Source organism: Monodelphis domestica, chromosome 1 (genome assembly GCF_027887165.1).
Source record: "Monodelphis domestica isolate mMonDom1 chromosome 1, mMonDom1.pri, whole genome shotgun sequence".
In the NCBI taxonomy this organism is placed as follows: Eukaryota; Metazoa; Chordata; class Mammalia; order Didelphimorphia; family Didelphidae; genus Monodelphis; species Monodelphis domestica.
Window position 1 is genome coordinate 192,173,370 of NC_077227.1, and position 14,240 is coordinate 192,187,609.

Genomic DNA, 14,240 nt, shown 5'->3' on the forward strand with positions numbered 1-14,240 from the left:
TACACCTAGCCAACTGGCCAATGTGGCAGCAAAGGAAAGTGATAAATGTTAGAAGGGGATGTGGCAAAATTGGGATATTAACGCATTGCTGGTGGAGTTGTGAATTCATCCAACCATTCTGGAGGGCAATTTGGAACTAAGCTGAAAGGGCGATAAAAGACTGTCTGCCCTTTGATCCAGCCATAGCACTGCTGAGTTTGTACCCCAAAGAGATAATAAGGAAAAAGACCTGTACAAGAATATTCATAGCTGCGCTCTTTGTGGTGGCCAAAAATTGGAAAATGAGGGGATGCCCATCAATTGGGGAATGGCTGAACAAATTGTGGTATATGTTGGTGATGGAATACTATTGTGCTAAAAGGAATAATAAAGTGGAGGAATTCCATGGAGACTGGAACAACCTCCAGGAAGTGATACAGAGTGAGAGGAGCAGAACCAGGAAAACAGTGTACACAGAGACTGATACACTGTGGTACAATCGAACGTAATGGACTTTACTACTAGCAGCAATGCAGTGATCCAGGACAGTTCTGAGGGACTTATGAGAAAGAACACTATCCACATCCAGAGGGAGAACCATGGGAATAGAAACACAGAAGAAAAACATATGATTGATCACGTAGTTCAATAGAGATATGATCATTCTACTGCAGATATGAATTAATATAGTTTTGAACAATGATATACGTATAACCCAGTGGAACTGCTTGTCAGCTCCAGGAGAGGGGAGGGAAGGGGGAGAGGGATCATGAATCATGTAACTGTGGAAAAATATTCTAAATAAAAAAAAGGAAAACAAAGAAACCAAAACAGTTTAAGTTTAGTCATGCTCTCAAAGGGTCTACTCTTTTGGGAATCCATTTTCATTTTTGTCTTTCTATTTCCCTAGTACCTAGTATATGGTACCTTTCACATAAGATCAGCTTAATAAATTTGTTTGTTGCATTAAGCTCCTCTGGAGGTCACATTCTAGAGCTGTTCTTAACTTAGGGCCTATGAATTTTTTTTGTTTTCAATTCTAAATTCTACTCCCCACCCCCAAATGAGAAGGCAAAAAACCCCAATAATAATTATGCATGTGATATTATGAAAAATATTTTCCCATTAGCCTTTTTAAGAAAAAGGGAAAAAATGTGCTTCATTCTGCACTGAAGAGTTCAACAGTTTTCTCTGAAAGGGTATAGCATTTTTCATTATGAGTCCTTTGGAATTGTCAAGGATCATTGTATTCATCAGAGTGGCTATAAATTATTTTTTACACTTGTTTATTTTTACTATATCATTATTACTGTGTTAATTGTTCTCCTGGTTCTGCTCACTTGACTTTTCATCAGGTCATATAATTTTCCCCAGGTTTTTGTGAAATCATACCTTTCATCATTTCTTACAGCAAAATACTATTATATTACAATCATATATTGCAATCCGTTGTTCAGTTATTCCCCAATTGATGAGTATTCTCTCAGTTTCTCATTTTTTGTCTCTCTAAAAAGAGCTGCTCTCTATATCTTTAGATATCTGTCTTTGCTTTGATCTCTTTGGAGGTATTGACTTACTAGCAGTATTGCTGTTTCAAAAAGGGATTACAGTTTTAAAACCTTTGGGTATATAGTTCCAAATTGTTTTCCAGAAGGGTTGGGTTAGTTCATCCCCTCCAGCATTTGTCATTTTGCTTTTCTATTATCTTAGCCAATTGATAGGTGAGGTACCTCAGAGTTGTTTGATTTTCATTTCTCTAATTATTAGTGATCTAGAGCATTTTCATATAACTTTTTATATTTTTTATTATTTCTGAAAATTGCCTTTTCATAGCCTGAAACCATTTATCAATTGGGGAATGGTTTTATTTTTATAAATTTGGCTCAGTTCCATACACACACATATGTATGTACATATGTAAACATATGAAATGAGATTTTTATCAGAGAAAGTTGGTGTAAATTTTTTTCAAAGATTTCTGGCTGCATTAGTTTTGTTTGTGCAAAATACTTTTTGAATTTTATGTAATCAGAATTATCCATTTTACCTCTTGCATTCCTCTCTCTTGTTTGGTCATAAACCAAAATTTATATCCGTAAATAATTGGTATTTTCTGTGCTCTTCTAATTTGCTTATGATATCATCACCTTATATTTCTCATTTAAATATCCATTTCGGGGCTTATTTTGTTATTTGGTATAAGATGTTGGTGTATTCCCAGTTTTGTCAGACCATTTCCCGTTTTTGCTAAATAGTGAGTTCTTGACCCAATAACAGATCTTTGGGTTTCTCAAACACTAGGTTACTATGTTCATTTGTTTCCATAAATTGTACACTTAATCTGTTCCAGTGATTGCTGACTTTCTTACCTATGACCAAACTGTCCTAAATAAAATGATTACCACTTTGTAGTATAGTTTGAAATCTGACACTGTTAGGCTGCCTGCCTTCATAATTTTTTTTCATTCCTTTGATTTGATATTCTAATTTTGTTGCTCCAGATGAATTTTATTTTATATTTATTTTATTATTTTTTCTATCTTTATAAAGTAGATCTTTGGTAGTTTGATTGGTATGGTACAGGATAAACAAATTAATTTAGGTAGTATTATCATTTTTATTATTTTGATTGTCCTACCCATGAGTAATTAATATTTATGTGAAGATATATTTTGTCAATATAGTTCCTTTGTGTATGTTGGCAGGTATAATTCCAAGTATTATTTGATGCTGTTTACAGTTATTTTAAATGGAATTTCTCTGTCTTTTACTGTTGGATTTTATTGGGTTTTTTAATTGATCATTTGTATTTTGATATAATTGATTTTCTTTTTAATTCTATGCATTTTATTTTATGCATTTAAAAATATTATTCTAAAAAGGTGTCCAGAGGCTTCAATAGACTTCAACATGGTACATGTTACAAAAAGTTAAGAACCTCTGGTCCAGAGAATTGGTGGCACATATGTTTTTCACTCTTTTCTATCATTATTATCATATTTTTCTTAGTTCAAGTATTCATCTTTCTCCATCTCTGTGTGAGAATCCTGGATAGTGAGGGTACCCAGTATGAGGAAATGAATCCCATATAATACCTTGCCTTTATGAAAAAAAAAAGGTTAGTTTGCCTGTGGTGGGTTATAAGATAGCTATTCTTTTCATCAGAAATGATGAGAGAAATAGAATTTTTAGGTTCCTTCCTTGACTTACTGGTTCAAAAAATTTGAAATTCTATACTAAGCTCTTTGTCATGATACTTGGGATACCAGAATGCCCCCATTAAAAGGTAAGCCATTTATTTCATTCTTTATACTTGTATGCCTAGAACCCAACATACAGGTACTTAATACGTACTTACTGAATAATTACTACTCTTCTTGTCTAAGTTTCATTCTACAAAATGCCATATCTATTCATTGAGTACTCACAAGTAGTTGGCTAGATTGTGCTCTTGTAATGTATGTGTTTCAAAACCATGTGGTGTTGTATCAAAGTAGTCATTGCCAATTCCACAGATGAAACATTTAGTCTAAGAAAACAGTAGAAGACATAAAAATATTAGCAATGTTGGGTCTACTGATAAGTGGCTACCACACATACAATTTTAAGGAGCCCCTAAAACATCCCTTACAAATTTTCACCAGTAGAAATTTATTACTTTAGGTTTAATAAGCTGCTCTTAAACATAAATACCTCCTGGAAAATTTTAGCTTTGTTGAAGGAAAAGGTGCTTTGGACTACCAGGAAGTTGTTTGGGTAGGCAGGCCTGGGTAGGATATTGCAGGCATCCGGATATTTATTACTTTATTCCTGTAGGATGTTGGACAAGGCACTTCTCTGGGTTTGTTTCCTCATCTCTATAATGATAGGGCTTCAAAAAGTGCATCTCTCTAAAAGATATTATGAGGGTACTGAGGCATAATGGGGGGGCACTTAAAAGGACACTAAAATAATTTTTATCTAGTTCATAATTTTGCCAAGGTTTGGCTCTGGATAAACACAAAGCATAGTTGGATTTGAGGGAGATAGCATAATCCAATGGGAAAGGTTCACTGAGCCTTGAAACTGAGAGACTAACCTCTTAGACTTTTTTGCTCCTAGCTTATTTATGTGACTTCGGGCTAGTCATTTCAGCCCTCTTGTGATTAGCTAATTTTTGTGATCCTTTTCAGGTCTAAGGTTCTAAACTTTAATGGAGAAGATTGTATATATAAATCATACCTCCATGTCTTCTCTCACTTGTTCTTGCTGGTCTCTCAGTTCTCCAAAGGCATCAATGATCAGACCTGTGGTTTTTAAATACAAAGAAAATTAAAGTCCTCTAAATGATGCACATATAATAAAGTCATACTGGAGCTAGGGAAACAGCAAAGCTCTATTCCCTTTTCATCTAAGATTTAGGGGTTACTACTATAGACAAACATAAAGTTTTCAAGAAAATTGTGTTTTTCCCCCTTAAAAATCTTGTTTTCTTATAGATGAATACTGGATGTTATCCACTTATATTTATCTTGCAATATTAATTTGTATTTGGAAAATTGTCCTGTTCAGCAGTTGTTTGGAAATATTGGAATACAAATTGGGTCAGAGGAAAGGGATGGACAAGAGGTAGAATACTAGAGAACAAAAAGAGGTTGTGAGGCCTGAATTCATTACTATTAATGTCTTGACAATAAACTTGCCTTTTTTATTGGTCTCAGTTATCTCACTAGTTAAACTGGAATAATTAGTAGCTATCAGCATTGGAGGGTATAGTAGAGCTGTTTATAATGTATAATTGAAAATCTGTTACCCTAAAAAAGAACTACATTTCTCAGGAGCCCATGACTTCCTTTCATTACATACTTCCTATAGATAGGGGATATTAGGCGGGGATGTGGAAGGTCCTACCTCTTTATTTCCAGTACCAAGTTTGGTGGTGGTAAGGCAGGTGTTTGAACTGGCTGATCAGTCATGGGCACGTGGTCTTTATTTTGTATCCTCTTTGTTCCTTGATTTCTATTGATCATTTAATAAACCTCCTAAACTATAATATTTTTATTGTTAAAGACTAAATTTTACAAGAAGGGACACATGTACCAAGCAAAAGGGTCTGTGAAGAAGCCTTCAGGAATTTAGCACCAAATTGCAACATTCACATTCTATGCTCTCACAATGTAGATCATATCTTTGGATGAATTTTAAAGAACTAGTTTTATTGAACCCTTTCCATGTTCAAAATCACTGGCAATCAGACCTTGAATGATGGCTAGTAGGATCACAATGACAAAGAAGAAGAATGTGATGTCAAAGACGATCCGATATATTTCATAGGGATCACCAGCAGGGTCTTCGATTTCGTCTCCAATGCCACCTCCAGCTCTTACGCCGACATACATGTGGAACAGATAACACTAGGAGGTGAAGAGGATTCGACAGTATAAGCTATGACAATGAAGAGTATTTTTAAAAATCAAATTGTAATTTATATGATTAAAAGACAATCTACATGATTAGAAGATGGCAAACACTAAGGATAAGAGTTTTCAGATAAAATTCATTTTTTGAGATTTAAGCAAAGATAGTCAGTAAAAGGAATTGAGTTTTGTGTGTGGCTCAGTTAAGGAGTGAACAACTTAAACTGTGTGCAGATGATGATATTTATTGGTACAAGGGCTCGCCACTGCTATTTCCCCTTTCCAACTACTTACTACTCATCAGAACTTGCTCACAGATATGCAAAAGAGCATGGAAATCCCTCTCCCTTCTCCAAAGCAATCAGGTCTCAACCCACTTTTCAGATGTCTCCAATCCCTGCCATACACTGAGTTTGTAATAACCTGATATATATAACCCAACCTATATCCAGGGGCAATTCTTTGTGTGTATATACAGTCAAAATCCCCTTAGTACTATCCAACATAAGTTAGCATCTACATTTGATGGGGTCATTTTCTGTCTTGCCAAATTATTAAGTATATGTGCTGCCGAAGCAAGCAGAAAAGTCATTCTGTTAAAACTTTTTCTACAATAAAGTAGGTGGCTTTCCTTAAGAGGAAATATCCAGTGGAACTAGGCTTAAAGTTTCTGAAGCATGATTGTCATCTTTATGCTGAAAAAAGTTCATTAAGTTTTAAAAATTATTCTGTTTTGGTTTCTTTAGTTCTAGATTGGGATTGCTGTCTTTTTCAAAGTTCAATTAAAAAAAAAGTAAGACTGAAGTACTTGGGATGCCTTTGACAGGTAAGTTCCAGGCCAGAAGCCAGTTGATGCTTTGAAAGTGCCCCACAAGTGATACATGGGGTGAATGCTCTAGAATATATTCTTTGATGTTCTTGCCAGTATAACTTTGATGCTATTGTCTACATAGTGATGAAGGCTACTAGTCCAGGTTTTTAATATTTTTTTCAGAAGCAGATGAAATGCCATTTTCAGTGGTAAAACAATTTTATTTTACCAGCTACCATCTAAGCTACTCTGGTCACTCTGGCTTGTAAAGTATATTCAGAGATTTTTTTTAAGTTCCTAATATGGATATTGTCTCCAAAGAGTTTTAGTAATTGAGTTGTCCATGCATGAGTGCACAGTATGCCCATGTTTGATTTTGACATTTCAGGGAAACATAAAAAAAATTAAGGTGTAACAATTTCATTGGGTTTAAATTGGGCCTTTTAAAAACAATCTTCTTGCTGACTAATATTTCTATTGTGTCAGCAAGAGGTGGTGCACATTTTTTTTCCCCTGGAGAAAACAACTCCCTCTGCTTAAAAAGTAGCCTTGGTTTGAGAGATAACAGTGAAGCTCTTAAAATGAAGACTGGTCTGTGGCCCCATACTTCCTTTTTAACAGACATCTTGCATTATAGGAGTTAAAACTTAGAATGCTATGAAAGGGCCTTTCATTTGGTCCACAGCATTATTTGACAGATGAGAAAACCTGAGGCCCAGAAAGGTCAAGTGATTTGACCAAGAATACTACAGCAGTGAACATAAAGCTGAAATCAAGGAGTCCTGATTGCTATTCCACTAGGACCTTTCTTGTGTGGTTATTTGTCCTCATTGCCTGTGGACTCCTTTGTAGAATAAAATTTGTTTCTTCCATTTGTGAGGTTATATTATTTTTGCAGACACATTTGGATCAATGACTCATCAATATGTGATGGGTTACTTAAATCTCAGTAAGAATTTGACTAGTTGCCAAAGAAAGTTACCAATAAAATTTGTAACCAAAATTTCTTCAGTCTTTTGGTGAGACTTATACCATTTAATTCCTAGCTCCCCTAGTTGACTTCTCCAAGGGAGAGAGTTAACAAGACAGAGCCTAAGACAATTTTGTTACCGTCATCATGTCATCACATTTCATATCTGGTTCATCTTCATCTTCACTCTTGTTGTAGAACTTTCGGAAGAAGTTGAAAGCCACCACGGTATAGAGATAAACAACCACAGCGAGGAGTCCCACAGTTAGTACCAGCTGGGTATGGGAGTAGAAAGAGAGAAAAGACTCAAATTTTTTATGTTCTGATGATTTTTCTTATTTTTTTTCTCTAATTTACATAGACAATATTCAAACAAACAACTGCTGACCTCGAAAGAGAAAAGCAAGTTAAATATAGTAATGATTTGGGTGCTTGGTTCTAAAAAGATCAGAGAATTTGTGAGGCAGGAAAAAAGGACACACAAACAAGGTGAATAAAGTAGAGAGAAAAAAGAGTCAGCATGAAGGCAAACAGTAGGTACTTAGTGTTTAGTGAATTGAATGAAAGAAATTGAAAACAATTTTCTGCAAATCTTAGGACTTTTCATTGAATATTCAAAGTTCCTTGAGTCAGCATTGCACTTCCATTGTGTGAAGAATGAGAGAACTTCACAAATTTAGAATTGAAAGGAATTGTAAAGACCATCAAGTTAACCATTCAGATTTTACAAATGAAGTTAGGGCCATAAAGATGATATAAATTGCTTTGTCACAGAGGCAGATAATGAGAAAGCTGTAGCAGTCCAGCCCATAGGCATTATGGGGAGACAAGGATTGTGAGTGAGCACATGGCCATCCTGCGCATGGCAATAAGTTTTATTGCCAGCGTGGCTGAAGTTTAGGCGCGAAACCTTGCTTTCCTTTGTCTCACTCTCCCGGGGATAATAACCCCACCTTCACCTTGTCATAAGTTGCATTATCCAATGGGAATACCCCAGGTAACTCATCCATATGCATTGAGGTATCATGTAACTGTTCAATATGTATTGAGCTCATTTGTATACCAAAGATAATAAATTAACGAGCCGCAGCCAGCCCGCCCACTTGGAGGACACCCACAGGTTTGCAAAGGAGCATCTTCTCCCCTTTCTCTCTCCTCTCTATCTTTCTCACTAAGGCCTGGTCTTTAGGCCAGGCCTGCCTTACTTCCTCTCTCTTTCTTCTAATGCTACCTAGCATTATCTTCCTCCTGTAGTTTCTGATCTCCTTTCCATCTGAGCTAGCATTATCCTCTGACCAGTGTAGTGTTAAATTGAGACCATTGGGTGGGACAGCCTGGATAGCAACGCCCAGTGGTCGGAGCAGCTGTGGCTCTTATAAATGATAATTGTTTACTGACTCAATTATTTACATCTCTAAAGTCGGCTCATTCATGCCCTTCGCGGGATCTAAAACTTCTACTCTATCTATCTTCTCTCCTTGCAACCTCTCGCGGGCTGGGAGGCTGCAAAAGCTGAGAATTGAACCATTCTCTGACTTTTAGAGGCAACTAGGTGGTACAGTAATAGAACATTGAATAAGGATCCTGCTTCAGATACTATAGCTTTGTGAGGAAGTTAAGCCAGTTGTTTGACCTCTGCCTCAGTTTCTTATTTTGTAAAATGGGGATAATAAATAATTTCAGGTATCCCTTCCACATTGCAATTTTCCCCTTTATAGTTTTGATATATCATAAGAAATTAAATTGGAATTTGGGGGGAGTGTTATGGAAGCTACATATAACATGTGAAGGCCAGCAGATGACACAGATAAAGTTTAGAAACTCAGAAATGCTTAAAATAACCTTTGATCAAATAGCTCAAATTTTACAATAGGATAGTGTAAACATCTAATGAATGAAAAAGAAAAATGGAGACCTCTGCTATGAAAGCAATCAAAAAATTTTACAGGATTTTCTGGATTGAGAGGCACTACCTCCTAACCCCATGTGATGTGGAAGGGGTACCCGTATAATTAAGATTGATACAACTATTTTGTCAGATTGCTTATTACATTATTCCCTCATTTCTTCCTCTCATTTTCAGATATCATCTCCCTCTCTTGGCATCCTACCCTTCCCCACCCTCGTCTTTCCATTTTATTTCTATTCCATATCATTATAAGCCTCATTCCATAGTAGCTCTCACCTGTTTACCATTGTGAGTTACAGAAGATAAAATTGTCCTCAGGGTCTTGAAACCCATTGCAATGTCCAGTAAGTGAGCAGCAAAGAAGAAGTTGTTGTAGTGACCAAGGATAGACATGGTTGTATACCACGCCAGGTATAAGAAGGACTGTGAAAAGTGTTCAACAGGAGAAAGTTAAGCAGTACCTCAAATCCTCTAATAATTTTTCCATAGCCTGTGATAATCTACTGGACAAATATTTGATCATTGTCACATCTTAACTTTGGAAAGGTGATGGCAATCGTCTGACCATTAAACTAAAGAACTGCATGGGCACAGATGCTGAGGTATCATTAGATCTGGCGGTTCTATGTATGAGCTATTATCATGAATGCTAAGTAAGGTCCTTTCTTATAAGTGGGTCCATATTCTTTGATAATGAAATTCATCTAATCTTTCTGGGCATCCTTTATACGACTGTTTGGATGTCTATCACCCAAAGGTCTTCTGACTCAGGCTTTTTAAAAGGATGATTCCTACATATATGTATGTATGCATGTATGCATGTATGTGTGTGTGTTTGTGTCTTTTGGAGTAAAGAGCAGAATCTTTTTTTCTATAAACAGTTACAACTTACATTGTCGGTAAAAACAACTCCCAGCTTCCAGATATGGTACTTCATATCGATAGAGCTCAGCCTAAAGAGGACCAAATAATTTCAAAATCATAAATATCAAGAGTTAGGTAAGTGTTTAATAAGGAGGAAATTAACCTCTTTCTCCCATGTTTAATAACTGAAATATAGCTCAGAGCTTTACCAAGTGTAGCTTTTCCTCTAGAGGTGTACTTTGAATTAGACTTTTTAAAACTGAAATTCCTAAACACATAAACCCTGAGATATTTAACATTTTTAAAGAGGTTCCTCCTCTCTCTACCTTTATACCTCAGCTTTTCATTACATGTATAATTAACCAAAGCCTAGATGGAACACCTCAAATCAGGGAGAGTAGTGAAATGACAAATGAAACAGATGGGTATTAAATTACTTGTTAACCATTTTTCCCTTTGGTTGTCCTTTTCAGTGAAAATAATTAATCACCACGCATTAAAGAAAACACCACTCAACTTTGTTTGGATTGGGAGAAAAATGGTTCAGCTTTAACCAAACTCCTTTAGTTACAGATGGTCATCTAAGTACCATGACACAAGGGAAGCCTCCTCTGGTTCTGTCTGTTCAACTGGGCTAAAGTCAAGGGCATTTTTATCCAAACCCAGAAGTTCAGCAATACGCTCTGCTCCATAAAGGTCACCATACTTGTTGATCACCTGAAAAAGAAACGAGCATAAAATAAGCCCAGCAGTCACACACCTTACCACTCACTTTTTGCTTTAAAATGAGGCAAGAGGACTGGATAATTGTGTTCCAATATCTGTTGGGATTTTATAAAGCATGGATGGATTTTCCATAGCATTGAAATGAAATGAAAAGGGATTAAGGAGGAAAAGAAACATGATAGAAAATCAAGCTTCCACAGCACTAGATTAAAAATAGCTATCTACATTCAAGTTGGTATTTTCCCCTTTTTGGGGGGTGGGGTGGGAAGAGCCAAGAGATTTCTTTGTGAAAGATGACAATGACTAAGTTAGAATCTCACAACCAAATGTAGACACAAAGCTCTTGAGACTCTGGAATAAAGCCATACTTTTGTACATGCTGACACATGGACTCTATTCCCTCCATGGATAACTTTTCAGGAGGTACCATGCAATGAGGTCATATCGAATTCTTCTGGGTTAAAAAAAATAGTCTTAGATTCCCATTGTAGCAATAGAATCCATTCCCACTAATAGAACATACCTTTCTCTTTACAAACTTGTCCCAGTAGTTGCTAGGAAAAGACCTGTTGCAGAGATAAAAAGAAAGGGAAAAGTTCTCAACATCTGGGTGGTCATAGATTGATGAAGTGACCTTAATGACTTTTCATGGGTCTTGATCTGGGCTTTCCAATTCTAAAGCCTTCTGCTTTGGGGAACAGAGACTTGATTTGTGAAGCTGCATCTTTTGATGAAGGATTTAGGTTTTTTACCACTGGCCTGTTCATCTCTGCTCTGGCCACTCTGGCTGCTGGCTTGTTTTCCTCTCTTGAACCAATAGTTAAGAATAAGTGTGCAATAGAGTTTGAATAAGAATAGCTGTATGTTAGACATTTAGTTCCAGTAGCAAAAGGTCTGAGAGAAATCTAAAAGATCCCTTTGTGGTCACTGCAATCTGCTGGTACCCATCCTGCTCTAGAGGGAGTCATGTACTAGATGTTGGGAAGAGCTGGGTTAAAATCTCAGTTCTGACAAGTTGTATATTCTTGAGCAAAAAGACTTTACTTCTCTAAGGCCATTTCCTCATCTGTCACATCGAGGTAATAATACTTATAGAAACCAACCTCACAAGTTTGTTGTAAGGAGAGTGCTCTGCAAATCTTAAAATACCCTATAAATATGAATTCTTGTTATCCCCTTCCCCAAAATATGTACATTCTGCTGACTTAATGGAATTGGAACCCTGTCCCCCATCATTAGGTGGCAATTCTATGAGATACTTCCATTACTGTATTAATTTTTACTGTGTTATGGTTGGAAAATGTGCATTTAATATTTCTGCTTTTCAATATTTTTTTGAGGTTTTTACATCCTAACATGTGGTCAATTTTGACAAAGGTGTCTTGTACACTTGAGAAAAAAGAACATTCCTTTCCATTCCAATATAAGTTTTCCTCCAAGTTCTATCATATCTAAGTTTTCTAAGATCCTATTCATCTCCTTGACTTATTTAATATTTTTTATGGTGAGGTTTATCTGTCTCTGAGAAGGCAAAATTGAGGTCCTCCACTAGTATAGTTTACATACACATATACATTCACATACACATAAATACACATATCCCTTCTTTGAATCAATTTAGTTGCAAGGTTCGAACACTATTCACACCTCCCATTTTCCTCTCTACCATAAAATCTCTTTCTTGAATAACTCTTTTATGTGAGGGAATTTTCTCTATTCTTCCCCTCTCTTCCCTCTTTTCTACTGCCCGTCTTTTTTTTTTTACATCATTCCAACATAATTGACCCACTCCTGCCCTCTTAAAGTAGATAGAATTCTTCTAATTGTCCTAATACTGACAATTCTAATTCTTAGAGGATACAGATATCATTTTTCCATATAGAAAGAAAAATAGTGCAACCTTATTGAGTCCCTTTTTATTTCAGTCTTGTATTGGGAAAGTCACATTTTCTATTTATCTCTTCTCTTTTCATCAAGAATGCCTGAAAGTCCTTTATTTCATTAAATAACCATTTTTCCTCTTGAAGGATTATCAGTTTTTCTGGGTAGATTAGATTATTCTTGGTTGTAGCCAGCTCTTTTACCTCCTTGAATATCATATTCTAAGCTCTTTGCTCCTTCAAATAGTAGCTTCTAAATCTTTTATCATCCTGACTGTGGCTCCATGACATATGTATTTTTCTTCCTGGTTACTTGAAGTATTTTCTTGACATAGGATCTGGAATTTGGTGATAATATACCTCAGAATTTTTGCTTTGGGATCTCTTTCAGAAATTAATTGGTAGATTCTTTTATTTTTCTGTTTTACCCTCTGGTGCTAGGATAGTAGGAGGCCAGACTATTCTTTAGAAATGTGACTAAGGGCAGCTAGGTAGCTCAGTGGATTGAGAGCCAGGCCTAGAGATGGGAAGTCCTAGGCTCAAATCTGGCCTCAGACACTTCCCAGCTGGGTGACCCTGGGCAAGTCACTTGACCCCCATTGCCTAGCCCTTACCACTCTTTTGCCTTAGAACCAATACACAGTATTGATTCCAAGACAGAAGGTAAGAGTTTAAAAAAAAAGCCTTTCCTTGTTCTCCTTAACCTTAATGCCTTCCCTCTGAAGTTTAACCAAGTTTATACTACATATATCTTATTTGCATATAGTTTTCATGTTCCTTCCTCTATGCATTTTGAACTTCTTGAGAATAGAGACTTTTTTTTTTTTTGGTCTGTCTTTGTATCTCTAGCATAGTTTCTGGCACATGGTAAATGCTTCATAAATTCTTGTTGATTTAGATTAAAAACCAGCTTAGGCTAGTCTAAGGAATAGAGATTGCCGCAAATTTGTATTTATGTTCCAAAGCCTGAGAAAGACCTTTGGATAGATACTCACGGTGTATTGATGACTAGGCGATCCCATTGCCCCTTGATGTCATCTTCTGAAGGCTGCCCAGTGATATACAAACCATCAAACTCCAACTTCCTGGCTATTTCTTTTTCCCTTTTGAACACCACCAAAGGAACCTGGGAAATGAAAGAAAAAAAAGGGAAAGAATTCATGATCAGAGCTATTTCTCCATTCATTTATTTCAACAATAACCCTTTAGACATCTGGGGCAGAATCTCCTCTTTTGGAATATCTGTATCATTGGAAATTTATGACTCACTTATATTAGGAACTTCGTTGTTAGAAACAGGCCATCCACTTCGGATTAAGGCCCACTAAATATCCTTTTTTAATCTTTCTGCCATACTACTCTCAAGACACCTGAATCTGGTCCATTCCTGGGAAGTTTATATTAGTTTCAATGTCAATCAATGACAACATTCAACAGTTGATTGACGATAGTCAATCAACAAACATTTATGAAGAGCTTTTCATTAAAGTGCATTTATTGAGCATTTACTAATATGTTAGATGTTGGGAATATCAAGGAGAAACATAAGTCTCAGACAGAATTGGACCTTTTTGCCCATTTTTGGTCTGTTGCTAATAGTCTACAGGTTTCATGTCCTCAAGTCTTGCCCTCCTCCAGTCCATCAATTGACAAGTTGACTTTTATAAAGTTAAGGTCTGACTGTGTATTCCCATATTCATTAAAT

At 36.2% G+C, this 14,240-nt stretch overlaps 1 protein-coding gene across 3 annotated transcripts in view; it reads right to left on the minus strand.

Annotated features, from left to right (window-relative positions):
* Window positions 1-14,240, minus strand: part of RYR3 (ryanodine receptor 3) — a 793,997-nt gene that overhangs the window by 7,158 nt on the left and 772,599 nt on the right. For all 3 annotated transcript variants that reach the window (XM_056810219.1, XM_056810218.1, XM_056810220.1), the window contains 9 exons: window positions 13,531-13,661; window positions 11,179-11,221; window positions 10,519-10,646; window positions 9,958-10,018; window positions 9,342-9,488; window positions 7,297-7,431; window positions 5,216-5,372; window positions 4,201-4,265; window positions 3,408-3,508 (listed from right to left, as the gene is read on the minus strand). In XM_056810219.1, the coding sequence (XP_056666197.1) occupies window positions 3,408-3,508; window positions 4,201-4,265; window positions 5,216-5,372; window positions 7,297-7,431; window positions 9,342-9,488; window positions 9,958-10,018; window positions 10,519-10,646; window positions 11,179-11,221; window positions 13,531-13,661 (968 nt within the window). The remainder of the gene's footprint in view (window positions 1-3,407; window positions 3,509-4,200; window positions 4,266-5,215; window positions 5,373-7,296; window positions 7,432-9,341; window positions 9,489-9,957; window positions 10,019-10,518; window positions 10,647-11,178; window positions 11,222-13,530; window positions 13,662-14,240) is intronic.